This window comes from Setaria viridis, chromosome 5, assembly GCF_005286985.2.
Source record: "Setaria viridis chromosome 5, Setaria_viridis_v4.0, whole genome shotgun sequence".
NCBI classification, from domain to species: domain Eukaryota; kingdom Viridiplantae; phylum Streptophyta; class Magnoliopsida; order Poales; family Poaceae; genus Setaria; species Setaria viridis.
In genome coordinates, this window is record NC_048267.2 from 37,805,640 (window position 1) to 37,823,568 (window position 17,929).

General features: G+C 43.5%; 3 protein-coding genes across 5 annotated transcripts; all 3 read left to right on the forward strand.

Moving 5' to 3' along the window:
• Positions 1-3,112: 3,112 nt before the first annotated feature.
• Positions 3,113-8,605, forward strand: LOC117856622 (aspartic proteinase 36). 3 transcript variants are annotated; one of them, XM_034738959.2, is made up of 10 exons: positions 3,113-3,702; positions 4,976-5,105; positions 5,199-5,458; positions 6,181-6,408; positions 6,708-6,870; positions 6,981-7,054; positions 7,141-7,237; positions 7,321-7,387; positions 7,896-7,967; positions 8,074-8,605. In XM_034738959.2, exons 1-10 carry the CDS (start codon positions 3,428-3,430, stop codon positions 8,247-8,249), a joined length of 1,542 nt encoding a protein of 513 aa, XP_034594850.1. In that variant the 5' UTR covers positions 3,113-3,427; the 3' UTR covers positions 8,250-8,605. The 3 variants fall into 3 exon arrangements, with proteins under 3 accessions (XP_034594850.1, XP_034594851.1, XP_034594852.1); XM_034738960.1 differs by lacking the exon at positions 3,113-3,702 and adding an exon at positions 3,778-3,842; XM_034738961.1 differs by lacking the exon at positions 3,113-3,702 and adding an exon at positions 3,778-3,833.
• LOC117856621 (exonuclease 1) lies at positions 8,443-15,959 on the forward strand. Its single transcript, XM_072293738.1, has 15 exons — positions 8,443-8,568; positions 8,664-9,741; positions 10,541-10,660; positions 10,842-10,965; positions 11,066-11,203; positions 11,416-11,625; positions 11,728-11,902; positions 12,170-12,243; positions 12,717-12,843; positions 13,179-13,531; positions 13,643-13,697; positions 13,830-14,113; positions 14,205-14,256; positions 14,478-14,685; positions 14,819-15,959. Exons 2-15 carry the CDS (start codon positions 9,581-9,583, stop codon positions 15,255-15,257), a joined length of 2,520 nt encoding a protein of 839 aa, XP_072149839.1. The 5' UTR covers positions 8,443-8,568; positions 8,664-9,580; the 3' UTR covers positions 15,258-15,959.
• A 308-nt stretch (positions 15,960-16,267) lies between these two features.
• LOC117856625 (uncharacterized) lies at positions 16,268-17,727 on the forward strand. Its single transcript, XM_034738962.2, has 2 exons — positions 16,268-16,683; positions 17,255-17,727. The coding sequence occupies exons 1-2, from the start codon at positions 16,351-16,353 to the stop codon at positions 17,447-17,449; spliced, it is 528 nt and encodes a 175-aa protein (XP_034594853.1). The 5' UTR covers positions 16,268-16,350; the 3' UTR covers positions 17,450-17,727.
• Positions 17,728-17,929: the final 202 nt, after the last annotated feature.

Below are 17,929 nucleotides of genomic sequence, written 5' to 3' on the forward strand. Positions count from 1 at the left end.
TGACTGCGATTTCTTTGTTTTTGTCTCGGCCAGTGGGGTTAGGAGGAGAGAGACACCTTTTGCAGGGTGATTGGCCACGGGCACACTTTGATGCGCAAGGGTTGTGCTGGTGCCTGGTGTGGCCGTAAAGCCGGCCAGTGGTGCCATGTCCACATCCCCGGCCAGGTCTTATTTTCTGGGGCTCCTTTTCCGGGATCTTTCCCTTTCCAAAACCGGTGTCCACCTCTCCCTGAGGTTGCTTAGCGCCAAAGCTAATTGTTTAGTTTCAACCTAACTAAGTGGTTAGGCGTAAGAATGTGATGAGGGGTTTGCCTGTTTTGTGCTAACGGTTTAGATTTTTTGGATGAACTCGTCGATAATGTTTAGCCGGTGGTAACATTCTTGAAGCTACGATTAGCTTAGCAATTCAAGAAGGTTTGATTCATTGTTTTGAGCACCATTCCTCTGGCTAGAGCAATGTAAAAATTCTAACCCCTTCTGTTTTGTTGGTGCTGTACTGTGCACCATTTGCGAGTTCTTCATCAGTTATTTAATTACTGCTACTGGATAAACCCACCCATAAAAGGCAGATCAAACGATGAAATAATGCTCTGTACGTGTGCCATACAGCTCAGTATGCCACTTGCTCTCAGGAGAAAATGAAGAGCAAACGAAGAAGCCGAAAGTTCGGTAATATGCATAAAAATGTTTACCAGGAAGAAGCTCAGATTTAATTGGAGCGTGTAAGAATGAATGTATATTTGAAGATTATTATACGGCGGAAGTTTGTATGAAGAGAGAGGTTGGATTAGTGGAGATCAACAACTGCAGAGCAAGGAAGCAACGTTGCTGGCACAACTTGTACATTTATTGACTAGAGATAACAATTGTTGAGCAATGATTTGTCTTCCTAATCTTGAGTTGACTTGTTTAACTTCTCAGTTAGTCTTATGTTTGGTACAATAGCAATTTCTTCTGACTAAACTAGTCTCAAGTGACTGTGGCTAGATTCTAATAGACATATATAGAAATCCTGAAAGCGTCAAAACTCAAAACCATTCGGCAGACTAGAAGAAACCTTACATGTACATTGTTCACTTCAGCTGCACATGAGTTACAAATTTTATAATTCGGCTCTTCTCTCTCTGGACCAGTACTTATCATCACAGAATTCTTTTTTTTAATGAGTCATCATCATCAATTATTTTTTTTGACGAATCATCATCTTAGAAGTATAATACTGCAAAGAGAATCTCTGAAGGGAATGTGGCACGCTGTACTACACAATAAACAAACACATTATGCTAGTAATAAAGATTATTGGTCCTTTCATTAGCAATCAAAAGATTGGATCTTTTTGTCAACTCTTTATCAGTCCTAACCACCCCAGCACTAAACAAATGAACCGAAGGCAGTTTTTTGAGGAGTATACTACTGTCCAGATATAATAGGATGGTGGTACGAGTACATCATCAGTTCTGGGAACTTGCGCTGGAAACAAAGAAAAACACACGCTAGATTCATAGATTCCGTGTAGTGTAGCACATTTGATTGCTTGACCTACTCATGTGACCAATCTATTGCAGCAGCTGCAGCCTGCAGGAGTAGTCTTGAGCTTGTGCGCCATGGTTTTGTTCCTTGCTCCGGTCAGTACGGCACAGGACACAAGAAACTGGAAGCTTTGGAGGAACCATTTGGCATCTTTTTCAGAACACATTTTCCATCATCAGTAGTACGCTGCTAATCCCTTGTGCTTAACCGCAAACCACCTTTGCATTGGGATGCCAAAGTGTCAGCTGCAAATATACCCAGGAGAGCTCCACGGAAACCATATGTTATTCCTTCGAAGTTCTCCCGGAGCTGATGCGAAATTCCCATGTTCCAAGGGGGCCGCACGATCTCTGTCGATCAAGGTCAGTCGTTCTCAGTCGCCGTCTTGGGTGCAAGAAAAACATTTCGGGCAGGACCAGAAGGATGCGTGTGGCAGAGGCTGACGACGACACGCATTGCAAAGAGCAAAATAATGTAGGAGCACGATGCATGCATGACCGGAATAGCTTGCCGTTGTTTCAGGATGAACAGGCCAACCGCCAGTTGCGTCCAGGCCAGGGCAGCAGCTTCCCAGCAACGGCACAGGCAGGCAGGCACGCCATGCCAAGCAGACACCTACCTGGAAGAAGAAGATTTCTACCTGCCCCATCAGAGGAGAGGAGAGGAAGAAGAAGGGAAGATGCTCAAGTCATCGTTTTGACACCGATGTTTTCCTTCTAGGGACTCTCATCATTGGGTAGGAACATTCCCAGCTCATTTCAGAAGTTTCTTCCCCCCCAGTCATGCACGTTTTTTTCATCCCTGTTTTTTTTACCCTGAGAACAATTCAACTTTACAGTTGCTTTCACGCTAGCTTGTTAAAAACCGGTCTACAAAGATTGAGTGGTTCAGAGTCTCCAGGCAGGTTAGCACAATGTGGTCGCAGAAGACTACATGGGGGGTTGATACCATGATACCGTCGCCATCAATATGCAGTAAGTTCATCGCTCAACTTCTGCACGCGCTTTCTATGAGCACGCAATAGCTGAACACGCTGCTGAAAACTTTGATGAAAGTCTACATCAATGGAGGAAAAAAATGTATATTCTCTAGCAGTCTACAATGGACACCCGAAGCGTGCCAAGTGCCAAATGACAATTAGTAAAGGCTGTTCATGTTATAATTCTTTATTTTTGCTGGGAAAACACCTATGTTAGCCTAGGATCACTTGTTTAGGATGCCACAATTGGCAGCTATCGATCTATCATTGGGTCCATGAAAATGCTGCCTACAGCCAAAAGAAGAAAGAGGAGGCAACTAAAATATTGTAGCAAAGATACTGAGCTTTAGTTTAATTGAATGGATATACATAAATTCCATCACATCCAAATTAAAACAAATCTATCTTCAAAAGATGGATTAATTTTTCAAATCCATGATCCCATCATTTTAGAAGCCCCTCTTTGAATAATTCAGACTGTTACTGAAAACCAAACCAAACCCATCACTTTGGTCAAAGGCAGGAAAGAAAGGCAACGGAGGAGTAGAGAGAGGCCATGCCATAGATGGGGGGAAAAGGAGTCCACCCTATAAAGCGGCAGAACGCAACCGAAAAACCAGAGAGGGAGAGGGGGAGGCGCTCACACAGCAGCAGCCCACACGTAATCCTTTCCCCTCCCTTTCACACTTGCCCCCCTGAACTCCCAGCCACTTCGCAAATCCGGGCCTTGAGGAGGGAGTTATATACGCCGCGCCAACAAATTAGCGGCTCTTCCGAGGAGCTCAGCGCGAAAAAAGGAGCCGCGAATTTGGCTACGGCCACACACGCGCAGCCGCCGCGCCACGACGCGCTCGCTCCTTCTCGCCGCGTCTGGTGTAGGGCCCGCCACGTCCCCTCCCGCAGCAGCTGCCTGCCCCGATGAGGCCGCCGGAGGTGGCGGTGGCCGTTGTCACGGCCGTTGCGGTGGCGGCGCTTCTGGTGGCGGGGGCGGGGGCGGCCGCGGCGGCTTCGGTGCCGTTGCTGCCGGCGGCGCTGGCGCTGCAGCGCGCGGTGCCGCACAAGGGGGTGGCCCTGGAGGAGCTGAGGCGGCGGGACTGGGCGCGGCACCGGAGCTCCAGGAGGGGGCTGCTCGGGGGCGTCGCCGGCGTGGTGGACTTCCCCGTCGAGGGCTCCGCCAACCCGTACATGGTCGGGTGGGTGAGCTGCCGCCTCGCTTTTCCTCCCTGTTTTCTGGTGGTGGTTTCGGTTCGGTTGGGGTTGGGTCGGCCGTTTGCGGTTGATGGATGGAAGCGTGGGAAATTCGAGCCTCGTTATCGGTTTCTTGGTGCGGGCGGTGAGCTGAAATCTCTGCTTTCGCTGAAAATGATTGATCTGCTGGCACTTCGTCGGCTAGGCTGCTTACGTCGATTCCTTTTCCCACTCGAATGAGCGATGCTGATTCGATTGCTTATGCCGTTACTCGGTGACTTTTTGCTGCTGGATTTCGCGTGCATTCCGCCAAGTTCTTTCAATCATTTTCCTTTCTTTTTGTCACGTGTTTGACTGTTTTTGCGAGTCTAGTTGAATTTTGCTTCAATTTGTAGATTCGTTCTCTTCACCCCGGTAATGCAGATATCATGTAAATTAACTCTTGCGTGGTGCATTTCATTGCTCTACTCCTGTCAATCTAGTTCTTACTGAGGAACCCAATCCGAATGGATTCACTTGTGAAAGAAATCCAATACCAGCAGAATTCATCTTATTATGTTTTGTTTCTTCTGGATCGTATGTTTGTAGAGTTGGTTCCAGGCTACAGCTTCCATTGGACGCAATCCTTGCTTTTATTTCATTATTATCCTCAGTTGCTTTTGCTTAAGGTCAATTCCTTCATATGGAAAAAAAAGTATGATTTTTTTAGGCTGCAATTGAGTATTTCCCTCTTCTGTAGGTTTCTTGTCCTATTGTTTACGTGTTCAATTCAAAGCAGGAAAGGTACTTTGTGCAGCAGTAACCCAGCAAGCTGTACAAACAGAGTTATTTACAGGGACCTCAGTAATTTTCAGCCATTAATCATAGAGAGATAGGCAACTAATGCCTGTTAAATACCCTTTGGTTTTAGGAGCAGCAATTTTGTATTCTTGCTTATGTTGCTGCCAATGCTTGCGGTGTGCAGGTTCAGACTTGCCCCCTTATACCATATTCCTGATTGTATAAGTAGTAGAATATCCTGTATTCCTCATTGAATGTGGTAATTTGTCACACAAGCATGCTATTCCTTCCTATCCTCGAATCAATTAGGATACACGTTTCAGTCTGTTACCAGCACATACCACTGTGTTGTGATTGATCAACATATTGTTGCATTATCATTTCACCAGTTCATACATATTAGTAACAACTTAACAAGGACACAATTTTGTTTTTACTCTATTATTCAATATACTCTTTTTGACTATTGTATTATAATGTTTGACTTTGAATTTGTAGGCTCTATTTTACTCGTGTGAAATTGGGAAACCCGGCAAAGGAATTCTTTGTCCAGATTGACACTGGCAGTGATATATTGTGGGTAACTTGCAGTCCTTGTACTGGTTGCCCGACATCAAGTGGACTCAATGTGAGACCAACTTCTTATCTTTGATTTAACAAATGCATATAGTTAGCCTAGGGAGGTCCTTCTGATTAATAAATTTCTATTTTTGTTCCTCAGATCCAGTTGGAGTCCTTCAGCCCTGACTTGTCATCAACATCATCCAGAATAACATGCTCTGATGATAGATGTACAGCTGCACTTCAAACAGGGGAAGCAGTCTGCGAAACCTCGGATTCCTCAAGCAGCCCTTGTGGGTACACTTTCACCTATGGTGATGGGAGTGGAACATCAGGGTACTATGTGTCTGACACGATGTATTTTGATACTGTCATGGGAAATGAGCAGACTGCCAATTCGTCCGCCTCTATTGTTTTCGGGTACAGTTTCCTTGGAGCCCTATATTATTTTAAGTAATTGAAACTTACAATTAGTACCTGATGATAATTTTAGCTGAGATGCCACTACCAAGTGTACGTATGGACGTATGGTGACCATTAACAATTTAACATGGTGTTGGTTCTCAATAATGTGAATGTTTTGTTTATTGGGTTGGTACAAATGACAGATTAAGTGGCAACAAACTTTCAGTGTCCTGAACCAGCAGATTGCTTGTCACTTTTGCATGCATACTTCCTTTTCTTATTTTCGTCCTACGGTCCAAGGCAAAAAAGGAGAAAAAAAACCTTCCTTGATGTTCAACCTGAACAATGTGTTATAATTATTCCTTCGATTCTGCAGCCACAGGATGCTGGCATGTTGCTAGAACTGTCTTGCATCATTTGATCCCTGATCAGATGACAGAATATTCTCTGAATTGCATACTGTATTGTGTCAGTGGTCTTAATGTTATGTGCCAAAAAGCTTAACCTCACAGTTGTGTCCAAAATTTTTTAGTAATTGGAGTTGACAGCCTTGTTCTTGTTCTCTTGGTCTATGCATCAGCTTCAAGTGTAGCTATATTTCTTGATTGCGTATTTGTTTACTCATTACCCTTAACTGTCAATTTTGCTGCCAAACATTTTTTTGAAACATTTTGCTGTCAAACATTGTTATAGAAATTCTTTACCAGCTTTTGAATGTTTCAATTCCTTCCGAGCAGATGTAGCAACTCACAGTCAGGAGACCTGACGAAGGCAGATAGAGCAGTTGATGGGATTTTTGGGTTTGGACAGCATCAATTGTCTGTCATCTCACAACTGAATTCACTTGGAGTGTCCCCTAGAGTATTTTCTCATTGCCTGAAAGGTTCTGACAATGGTGGTGGCATTCTTGTGCTTGGTGAAATTGTGGAGCCAGGCTTAGTCTATACTCCACTGGTTCCATCACAGTAAGTTTCATCCCTGGAATTACTTTGGGTGTAAAACTTCAGAAATCTGCATTGCTATCTTTTTTTTGATACTCCTCTGCATTGCTATCTTATGTTTTAGTGGCCATTCTACTGTGATTGTTGTGATAAATTCGACATATAAAAACATACTTATGAGTTAGACAGCTTTTATATAACTTAGTGTCTTAGTTTATGTCCCATTGACCCTTGAACAACCATTTCCTGTGTTAAGAAGTTGTGAACCTCCTGTATTCCTGACACTAATCGCTGCTTATAACAATATTTTAAATGAAATATAGACCTCATTACAACTTGAATCTGCAAAGCATCGCTGTCAATGGTCAAAAGCTGCCCATTGATTCCTCCTTGTTTACAACATCAAATACACAAGGAACAATTGTGGATTCAGGGACAACATTGGCATACCTTGCAGATGGAGCCTATGATCCATTTGTTACAGCGGTGAGTCTCATATGACGCATATTTTTTCATAGAATAAGCAATGCTCGGCTGTGTACATTATCTTCTTATTTTGTGATGTGATTGTTAATTGTCATTATTCATACCTGCAGATAGCTGCCGCAGTCTCTCCATCTGTACGTTCTCTTGTCAGCAAAGGGAACCAATGCTTTATTACTTCCAGCAGGTTTTATTCTTCTTTCTGGGAATGAAGTCAACAGCTTTGTCCTTTGATACCCTGAATTCCTCACAAGTTTTCTTACCATTTGTCAGTGTTGACTCATCGTTTCCAACCGTGACCCTTTATTTTATGGGTGGTGTTGCGATGACGGTGAAGCCAGAGAACTATCTTTTGCAGCAGGCTTCTGTTGTAAGTCAGCAAGCTGTATATCTGATTAAATGCTTCTAGGAGACTGTCTCAAGTTTTATAATATCATGTAATCATGGTTGCAGGACAACAATGTATTGTGGTGCATTGGCTGGCAAAGGAACCAGGGCCAAGAAATTACTATACTCGGAGGTTAGTCAGTCTACAAAATTTGCCAATTTAGATTGCAATCACGCTATAAAATTTGGGGCTCTGTTACATGATATGGCTATATGAAATAAACTAAGCTGTCCAAAGGTAAAGCATAAGCACATGTTTAGGTGTTGAGACAAGGGCACTCAGGTCTAAGAATCTTTGACTTCTGACTGCATAGTTTTTCCCCCCTTTATGCTTTGCTGTTGCTCCTATTTCTAATGCAAACATGGACTTGCCAGCAACTCCTATTAGGTTCCAGCTTTATACTGATAGCCACTGTTGCCCTTTATGTTTGAAGTGCTAGCCAGGTTTGGACTAGCCAAGCAACCAAATGTGGTTCAATTGCATAGCACTAGACAGGCTTGAGCTGGCCTGGCTTCAGATCCTAGCCAGGCTAGAGTTAGCTTGGCAACCAAACAGACCCATAGTGTCCAAGCATGCAAAACCTCTCTGTAGCCTAATTGTTTTCTTTTTGGTGCTAACTGTGTGGTCCTTCTTGTTGCAGATCTTGTGTTGAAGGATAAGATATTCGTGTACGACTTGGCGAACATGCGCATGGGCTGGGCCGATTACGATTGTAAGCGTACATTCCTTGAGCCCATTTCAACCGCCGCCACTTCTAGTTTCTTTTTCAGTGCCCTCTTCACCTTCTTCTTTGTGACTAACACTATCCCCCTTGTCAGGTTCAATGTCGGTGAACGTCACCACGTCGTCGGGGAAGAACCAGTTCGTGAACACCGGGCAGTACGACGTGAACGGCTCCACGCGGCGCGCATCGTTCAAGAGCTTGATACCAGCTGGGATCGCCGCCATGCTTGTGCATATGCTCGTTTTCGGCGGCGGCGTCTCACGTAGATAGCAGTGCAGGCGGGCTAACTGACAATGCGATTCGATTCTTTATTGCGTTGGTGTATTTCAGAGCTGAGGGACGTCGCCGTCCCTGCTGCCCGTAGTCAGTCGTCAGTGCCACGGGCGAAGAATACTCCCTCTGTCCCAAATTACGATTCGTTTTGACTTTTCTAGATACACATCTTTTGTATGCACTTAAATATTATATATATGTCTAGATATATAGCAAAAGTGATGTATCTAGGAAAATCAAAATAAATAGTAATTTGGGATGGAGGGAGCAGCTGCCGTGACCTGAGCATTCTTACTGTACATACAGAAAATGAAAGGTCCATTTGATCATGGAGCACGGCCTCCTCTCTCTCATATTGCGGCCCCGTTCTTCCTGTCTCTCATTTTGCTCGTTCTCTTCGATTTGAAACAGAAAAGGAATGGATGTTATACGGCGGGATGTGGATTGTTACTCTAAACAGAGGGAACAATGATAGATCTGAGGAAAAAAGGTCCCTGTTCATCGCTGCTGGAACACTGGGAGATCGAGCTAGGTGGGCAGCAGGGCGGGGGCGGCCGACTCCGGCGGCGGCAGCCGTGACGTCGGGAAGGGGACGAGGGAGGGAGGAGGGAGGAGAGAGTGGCTCCACGTGAGCATACACGAAGGCAAAGTAATTCTAATTTAGACATCACATGAAAAACAATGAGCGTGTTTAGGACCTAGTAGATGTGTATTTTAGAAGTTTGAGAACGTGAATGGCATCCCAAAGAGCGTGTTGGGGCCGTCAAGTGTATTTTACTCTAACCAATAATAGAGCTAGAGAAGTTCCATGCCAAATTTCCCTTCACGTAGTGTTCGTACGCATTTGTGCGGTCTCACAAAAAAATTGAAAATTCCTGTGCCGAGTGTGGGTACGCACAGAAAAAAAAGCTTCATAATTCAGCCATAGTAAAACGCCGCAAGTGTTTGCCCATGGTTCGGAGCGCAACCATTCGATCAGAAAAACCAACGGTCGAGAATTTTTCACGCATCCCATGGGTTCGCATCGACGTATAATAAATAATAATAATAATAATAATAAAATGAAAAGGCGCGCCCTTCGTTTTGCTCCCTCTCTGATTCCCTCCCTCCGGTCTTTCTGCTTCCCGCCCTCTCCTCTCCCTAAAAACCCACAAAAATCCCTCCGCATTCCTGCGTTCCATCCACCATCTCTGCGGACTGGAATCAGAGAGAGAGATAGATAGAGAGAGAGAGAGAGAGAGAGAGAGAGAGAGAGAGAGAGCGAGAGGGAGAGGGAGAGAGATAGGCGAAGGGGAGGGACTGAGGGAGGGGGAGGCGGCGGCGGCGCAATGGGGATCCAGGGGTTGCTGCCGCAGCTGAAGTCGATCATGGCGCCCATCAAGGTGGAGGAGCTTCGGGGCCAGACGGTGGCCGTCGACACCTACTCCTGGCTCCACAAGGGCGCCCTCTCCTGCGGCGACCGCCTCTGCAAGGGCATCCCCACCACCAGGTCCGTCCTCCCGCCCGGCCTCCCCTTTCTTGGACCAATTTCCTCCCGATAGGGTTTCTTGAGCCGTTCCGCCGGTCAGATGAACGTGATAGGCGAATCGGGGGAAATGCGGCTCTTTCCAATGGATTTCGCACCTAAGCCCTTTGATGTCGTGGCCGCCGAAGGGAGCGATTGCTCGGTGCGGTGCTCGGTGCGGCCAGGGGTTTCTTGTTTCGGTTCTGTGGTTCGGGTCTCGATTGATGAGACCCTGTCCGGGTGGAAGACAAAGGGGAGGACTTGCTCGCGATTCCTCAAGATTTTGTTACATTGTGAGAGACATCCATTGTTTGCTTTCTCTCAGGGATTGCAGAATCTAAGTGTATCGCATCCGAATCGCCCCTATCTATGGCCAATTTGCTGGACCTATATTCTTCCCTGGTGCCAAGATTTCTTGTATGCTTATGTTGGACCAGTGATACCAATTAGGGGAACATCTTTTGATCATTTGACTTGATTGCTGTCTGTTACTACTCTAGTTCCCATAACACTACATTTCCATTTATGGAAGTTACTCCAAATGTTCTATGTACAGACAAATCCAAAGACACTATCATCATTGCTGCTTTTCTTTGTTACTAGCGTTTCTTTTGGCCACAGGGTTCTTCAATAATACAAAACGTTTAAAATGAAATAGTGGATCAGAGTCTAAATTCTCATGTTTGGTGTCTTGCCATAAACTCACCCGTGATACTTAAATTCTCATATTTGGTGTCTTGCCATAAACTCACCCGTGATACTTTCCCCCTTGAAATTGAACCAGGCATATTGAATACTGCATGCATAGGGTTAACATGTTGCGACATTATGGCGTGAAACCAATTCTTGTATTTGATGGGGGCCTTCTGCCAATAAAAAGTGATCAGGAAACGAAGCGAGCAAGGTACATTCTACATATACATATCCCTATGGTTATAACCACCTGGGCCTTTCAACCTATAAAATTCATTTGTAATTTTACTTCCAAACTGTGGATCTGTTAAGGGTCTCCAACTACTCTTCAATATCCTGACGCACTTTCTTCATCTTTTTTGATTTACCTGCTAAAAAATGTCAACTTTCAGGTCGAGAAAGGAAAACCTTGAGCGTGCCAGGGAACATGAAGCTGCTGGGAACTCACGTGCCGCTTTTGAGTGCTATCAGAAAGCTGTTGACATTACACCTAGAATTGCTTCTGAACTGATCGAGGTACAGCTACAATTCCTTGAAGTGTTAGCAAATTGTTACCACCTATCTAAAATGTTTCTAATGGACTTGCCTATTTTTTTTTATAAAATATACAATGAAGGTACTGAAGAAAGAAAAGGTAGATTATATCGTTGCACCTTATGAAGCAGATGCGCAAATGACATTCTTATCTGTTAACAAACTTGTTGATGCTGTAATCACTGAGGATTCAGATTTGATACCATTTGGTTGTTCCAGAGTAAGTACACTATTACAACCCTCCGTCCCAAGTTACTATTCGTTTTGGCTTTTCTACATACATAGTTTTTCATATGTATATTATGTCTAGATACTCAAAAGTTATGTATCTAGAAAAGCTAAAATGAATAGTATTTTGGGTCGGAGGGAATACATTTCCTTTCATAGCTTGCTGTTTCCCTTTAATAGTGTACATCCTTTTTTAATGTACAGATTATTTTCAAAATGGACAAATTTGGGCAAGGAGTTGAATTTCAGATTACACGATTACAGCGAAATAGAGAGCTTGACTTCAATGGATTCACAAGGCAAATGCTACTCGAGATGTGTATTCTAAGTGGTTGTGACTATCTCCCCTCATTGCCAGGAATGGGTGTGAAACGAGCTCATGCACTCATCCAAAAGCTTAAGTGTCATGAGAAGGTAAACCCTGTCTTCTGTGTGTCTGTTGCACATACTAGCTCCCTACCTAGTTAGAACTTAGGAGGCAGTGGAGAGAATTTCAGTGACATTGTATAACTGCAGGTGATCAAGCACCTGAGGTACAGTGTTGTTTCTGTTCCACCTCAATATGAAGAGAACTTCAAGAAGGCAATCTGGGCATTTAAGTTCCAAAGGGTCTATGATCCTGCTACAGAAGATATTATTCATTTGTCAAGCGTGCCTCACGACCTCACTGAAGACTTGGAATTTTTGGGCCCATATCCTTTGCCAACCTTATATCTGGATTAGAACTCAATAATTCCTGAATTTGATTAGGCTAATATCTAGATTAAAGCTTATATTCATTTCTTTCCCAAAGGTTCTATGATACCTGACTCTATTAGGCCACTCTGGCTAATGACCGTTTCTGTTGAGTTTAAAAATAAGCTATGGGCATTGCCTTGCCAACTTTTCTCAATAATTCATTTTTTTTTTAACTCAGAAGAAGCTCTCATGAATCTAGCTTTTCCTTAATTATTTTTTACATGGTTACCGCAAGATATTGCCAAAGGCATTGCTCTAGGGAACATCGATCCACTTACAAAGGAATCATTCCAGGTATCCTGCCTCCTTTCAGAAAAGAATTTGGACTGATCCAAGATCATGTGAAAGATATGTTTGTTACTTTGTTTTCCCCTTTCTTATGATATGCTTTGCTAGTTGGGCTAATGCAAATTTATGAAAGTAATGCGATTAGCTTTTTTTGGTCCTCCAAGTCCAAATGTAATTTCATTCTACACTGTTTCTGAAATATGTGCACTTTCAGACAAACACAAAACATTTACATGAGCATATGGATGAACCAAACAAGAGGGTTTATGGAAATGCAAGGACATTTTGTTAGAGAGTATATATAGGTTGTCATGATTTCACATTTTTCTTCATTTTCTCATCCCCCAAAAGGGTAGTACTGAACATCATACTTTTTGTGTCAATTGCTACCACATACTACTGACATGCACTTAGTTGTCAGGACATGTGAGTTACCAGTATCACTTGTAACTTTTTATTTCTTGATTGTCTTCTTGCAGACTAAACCAGAGTGCAGTTCACCTGCTGTTGATAGGGTTTGTCCAACCAGAGAGCATATTGCTACTTCAAATGGGAAGAAGAGGCTAGATTTGCCCGTGCAAAAAAATATATTGACGAACTACTTCTGTATCCTCTCAGCATATTGCAATTTTGGCCATGAATGTCACATCAATCAAGTTTACTTATAGTGAACTCTTAGCTACATATACAAAAAAAATCACAATAACAGAAGTGCCTTGGTCTGGACATAAAAACAAGTTTTTGGTTCCTGGACACACCTTAGATCATTCAATGATAGGTTAATTTCCCTCAGTGTTTTAGCAGATGGGGTTGTTGGCATAATGTGTAAATTTTTAGTACGATATTCACACCAACGCTGTGCTAGGGTTCATTACTTTATTTTGAAAATCATTTGTTTACAACAATTAGCCGTCTTTTGGATTATCCTTGACTTTTCAAAGGCTTAGCATCCCTTGAGGCAAAACGGAAATTCAGGGCACCCAAAGTAACAGCTAAGCAACAAACATCAAACGGGTCTTTGCCTAGTTCGCAAACTCAAGACTCTGATACCCCTGATTCAATCGAAGATACTATGTTGCCAACAGTTCGCATTCAAGCTTCTCAATGTAGTTCTGAGCTTTTAAGCTCTGAACCTTCTCAAGATGAGCCAATCAATGCTGCATCTCAGCTTAGCTCTGAGCGTTTCAGTTCTGAGAGTTCCCTCAATGATTCAGCCAATATGTTTCCACAATGCAGTCCACATGATGTTGGTAGTGATCCTCCTTATGAGGACACGGGAATTGAAGACAGAAAGGTATTTGGTACTTACCATTAATTCATGTAAACATGTCCAATGCTGTTCTATTCCTATACTCTTATAGCAGCCACATTTCTGTTGCCCTCAAAGCTGTCTTATGCCATTCAGGTTGAGGCTGACTACTGCAACGAAAATACACTGCCAACAATTCCTTGCTTAGCAGGTAATACTTCTAATTTGCATTGTTGATTCATGGTTTGATTTGCAAACTATGTTCCGAATCATTTATTTATGCAATATCAAAACAATCTTAGCACTGATTCTTAGCTAATGCACACCTGCTATCTTTTTCTAGGAAAATCACCCAGAATATCAGAGCCTTCTTTACTTCTAAATAACATGGGACCATCTATACTGGTTCAACCTTATACTGAAGGCAATGTGGCCTCCAAAAATAAAGTCATAGTCAGAAGTCCATACTTCAAAACGGTAAATAAGAGAGTTTGCACAAATCAAGAAGATCAGTTAGATGATGAAGAGGATTATGATATTGGTACTAGCAATCTTTCTGGAGATCAACTTATGAATTCTGGCATGTTGAAGAGAAGAAAACTTTCTGGCGTCCAAAATTTCAAAGATGTAAGTGATTTTTTTTTCTTTGAATCATCATATGGCAACTAGCACTTTGTACCATGGTAAATCGCTGGTCCTAAATATGCTGTTTATGCAGGAATCGTTACAGCCGATTAGTTCTGATGATAGTCCGCCAGTCATTGATGAAGGTAATCTAATCTACCTTGTTTTCTACTTAATAAAAGTTCAGGATTTGGCAGCTGTTTTGTCCAGTAAGTTACAGATGTAATTTTGGTGCATCATGTCCTGTAATGTTTTAGGTGCTTCTCAATTCCATGTAGTTCTTCCTGTATCTTAATACATTTATGTATCAAGCTATAATAAAAAACATTTATAGTACGCTTGTCTTGATCTTAAGAAACTTATGCAGGTCGTGATACTGATGACCTTGATGATGCAAATATAAGGACTGAAGGAAGATTTGGATGCAATGTTTCCCATGTGAATATGTACAGTGGAATTGCAGAAAAATCAATGGATAAGTTTGCTGCATTGGTATCATCTTTCAGATACCCAGGCTCCCGTGCCAGTGGCCTTCGTGCTCCTTTAAAGGATGTGAAGAACACACTTTCTGTGAGGTATGCAGCTCTATAACCTTTATTTTTAGAGGTTTAAAAAGTAAAAATAAGTATGATCTGTTTACTTACCTTACCAGAAACAGCAGCCTTGTAATAACATTTATTTATTATGGTGTGCTTATTTCTGTTGTAGATCTATTCTCAGAGCTCCAGAAAAAGGCAAATTCAGATGCACATCAAAGAAATCAGATCTAGGCCCCCCTTCAAGAAGCAGATATACAAGTGATAACAAGGAAACTGCTGCCAGCCCCCCTGATATTAGTGCATTTGCATACAGGCCTGTGAAAACTGTTCATGCTGATCAAGATGGAACCACAAGCAAAACTAAAGATGCTGCTGATGCCCCCCCTGATCTTGGCACGTTTCCTTACACTCCGATGGCACCTACTCTCTGCCATCCGGATCGGAGCAAATTCACAGGCACAGCTGTGAAAATTGCAGATAGCCCTCCTGATCTAAGCACATTTGCATATAAATCTATGAAAGGTGCAGTCAGATATTCGGATGGGAGTAGATTTGGAGGTACAGCACTGAGTGCTGCTGGAGGGACTTCTCGGAGACAATTTAAATAGAACCAGTGCTGCACATGTTGGCTCACCTAATCTGACCTGAACAAGCTGAAAGTTAACCTGTTTTAGTTATTTTCTCCAATGGTGATCAAAATGAAAGATCTCTCGAGTGCTTTCAACAGCCATACTTTCTTCACAAAACTTAACAAAGATGGACTCTTTCACCGCAACTTGCCAGCCCCAACAGTTTCAAGATCTGGAAGTGCTACTGCCCAGGTTCAGCAGCAGCAATTTCTGTGGTGAGAAAAAGAAAACATTCCTGATCAGAGCATTTCCATTTTTGAGCAAAAGGAAGCTGGAAGCATAACTGAAGATAGCTGACATTAATATTGGAGGACCATGAGCAGCTGCAGAGGCTCCTTGTTTGCCCGCCTGTAGCTGTACATCCATCCATGATCCAATTCTAAAAGGACTACTGCTAGCACCAGGAGCTCTTCATTTCAGAGCTCATTTTGTAGGCTGCCTGTGTTCAAGTGTACAAGGTCTCTGTTTTTTTTTTTGATAAGATGTACATGCTCATTTGTATGTGCCTTGCAGAAGAGTCCTGTTGTCTGAAGAAAGCAATCTCATTTGTGACTGTATTTCACTGTAGCCAGTATACTGTTGTATGTTCATCTTTGTAACTATGAGCATGATTAAGAGGTCATCATTGAGGGTGCCAACTCCTGATCAAGATAAAAGATTTGAGTATGGTGCCGTCCTCAATATAGCATGATTAAGAGGTCATCATTCTCTGATAAGGTAGAGCAAATGAACAATCTTCAGACTAAACAAATCCAGACAAAGGAAAAACTATGGTGAAATAAACAGAAAAGGAGAGGGCTTTAATACCAAAATATTAAAAAGAATTTACGAGAAAAAAATCCAAAAGGTACCACTATGCTTAACAGATGCAATATTTCTTTTTTTTTTGGACTAAACATATTCAATATTTCCTATCCGTTGATTTACCATCTTTCGCACGCATCATGGAGCATCCGGCCGTACCAGCCCAGATTCTGCCGTTCCCCAACCTCCGGAATCCCAGCAAGCCTCATCTGTACTGACTACTGACTAGGCTAGCCACGAGAGCGTGCTGACTCACGCGGGAGCGGCCATGACACGCCGCCGCCGGGGCAAGCGCGGGCGCACGAGCCCAGACCCGCCGGCGAAGCGCCGCCGCGGAGGCCCGCCGGAGACAGATGCCGATGGCTATCCGGAGCCCGCTCCGGCTCAGCAGCCGTTTTCGGTGATGGTCGCAGGGCTGCCGCCCGGCTGCGGCGTGCTGGAGCTCAAGTCGCGGCTGGAGGCGTACGGCCCCATCTCGCGGGCCCGCGTGGACGCCGCCGCGGCCACCGGGTACGTGACCTTCCGGTCCGGCGCGGCCGCCGTGGCTGCCATTGCCGCGTCCCTCGACCCCGATGGCGGCATCACAATCGGATCCAAGAAGGTAATGGGACAATAGATGGCTTTATTTTGTCAGTAAATAAAGTAGATTTCCTAAATTTTGCGATGCGGTTTTGTTCGATTAAGTGGTGGTGGGCAGCTATTTTTCCTCGATTTGGTCAATTCGAAGCATGCAATCGTGTATTACTATGTAGTAAGGCGCAGTAAAGTTTCGACCCCAATTCAGGCTTCTGCTGTTCAGTGTCTTGATACAGCGGGAAAAAATAAAACAATTTCATTGCCCCAATTCATCGCAAGCGCAACAATTGTGTTTTTCAGATGTTGGTTCTCTGATAGCAGTGTCAAGAAATTCAAGCAAACAAACTTCAAACGATACAGAAAATATACTCGAGCGGGAGGTATTTGCATTATGGCTCCTCATAAGTCACATTTCCCATCTTTGGCTACAAATGCGAAATTTATGTCTAGTATTTCAATCATGACATTTCCCATCTTCGGCAACGAATGCAAAATTTATGACAAGTGGTTCGATCCTTTCAAATTCTCCAAACTACACGACATTTCAGTGCTTTGCACTTGGGTAATCACATTGTTGTTCCTTCCTTGTGATACAGGTTTTAGTTGTACAGGCCAGCGATGCGCCAAGTAACTCAAAAGGTGTATTTCGAGCTGCTGAACCTACAGGGCGATCATTGCATGATGCGACAAAGAATAACGAAAACAATGATTCAGCCATCCCAGGTTCCAAAGCAGCAGCAGGAGTGACCTACAAAGCACGAGAAATAGTCGCCTACGATGATCTTTTCTAGACTTCTAGTGAGCAGTAAGTAGTCTTCTAAGGTAGGAGCCAGCTTGGTCATCTTTGTACAATGTTAGGAGCTTGAGCTGCGCACCTGCGCCTGTGTAATCTTATTCTAGGTCAAAATGTTGCGCTGTAGTGTGCAACTGTTTCCTGCCTTCAGTGTGTATCATTCGTGAAGGAGCTTTCATGGAAACATGGAGAGTTTTCATGTGCCTTTAGCCTTTTTTGGTACATGTTATCATGCAGAATAAAATGTGAAGGAACTTGTCATCAAGTTCTAAGCAAGATGCAGGGCAAGATGAGCGACCTGGTAAACCTTCATCAAGTGTCTCCTGATATGTCTACATCACTGAGGAAATTAACTGTTCTAGTGCTAATGATAACGTTAGGCTTAGGCATTCTGGCATTCAACTTTTGTAAGGGTTTACAAAGCAGGGGGGAAAAAGAGGGAGGGGTGGGGGGGGGGGGGGGGGGGGGGGGGGGGGCG

What these genes read in the sequence shown, in the direction of transcription:
- LOC117856622 (XM_034738959.2), top strand. Translation starts at nt 3,428, where the DNA reads ATGAGGCCGCCGGAGGTGGCGGTGGCCGTTGTCACGGCCGTTGCGGTG. An exon ending in ACTCCACTGGTTCCATCACA is followed by an intron (nt 6,409 to 6,707) that starts GTAAGTTTCATC and finishes AATGAAATATAG; the next exon opens with ACCTCATTACAACTTGAATC. An exon ending in TTTTGCAGCAGGCTTCTGTT is followed by an intron (nt 7,238 to 7,320) that starts GTAAGTCAGCAA and finishes TCATGGTTGCAG; the next exon opens with GACAACAATGTATTGTGGTG.
- LOC117856621 (XM_072293738.1), top strand. Translation starts at nt 9,581, where the DNA reads ATGGGGATCCAGGGGTTGCTGCCGCAGCTGAAGTCGATCATGGCGCCC. An exon ending in TTACAAAGGAATCATTCCAG is followed by an intron (nt 12,244 to 12,716) that starts GTATCCTGCCTC and finishes GTCTTCTTGCAG; the next exon opens with ACTAAACCAGAGTGCAGTTC. An exon ending in CGGGAATTGAAGACAGAAAG is followed by an intron (nt 13,532 to 13,642) that starts GTATTTGGTACT and finishes TATGCCATTCAG; the next exon opens with GTTGAGGCTGACTACTGCAA.
- LOC117856625 (XM_034738962.2), top strand. Translation starts at nt 16,351, where the DNA reads ATGACACGCCGCCGCCGGGGCAAGCGCGGGCGCACGAGCCCAGACCCG. An exon ending in TCACAATCGGATCCAAGAAG is followed by an intron (nt 16,684 to 17,254) that starts GTAATGGGACAA and finishes CTTGTGATACAG; the next exon opens with GTTTTAGTTGTACAGGCCAG.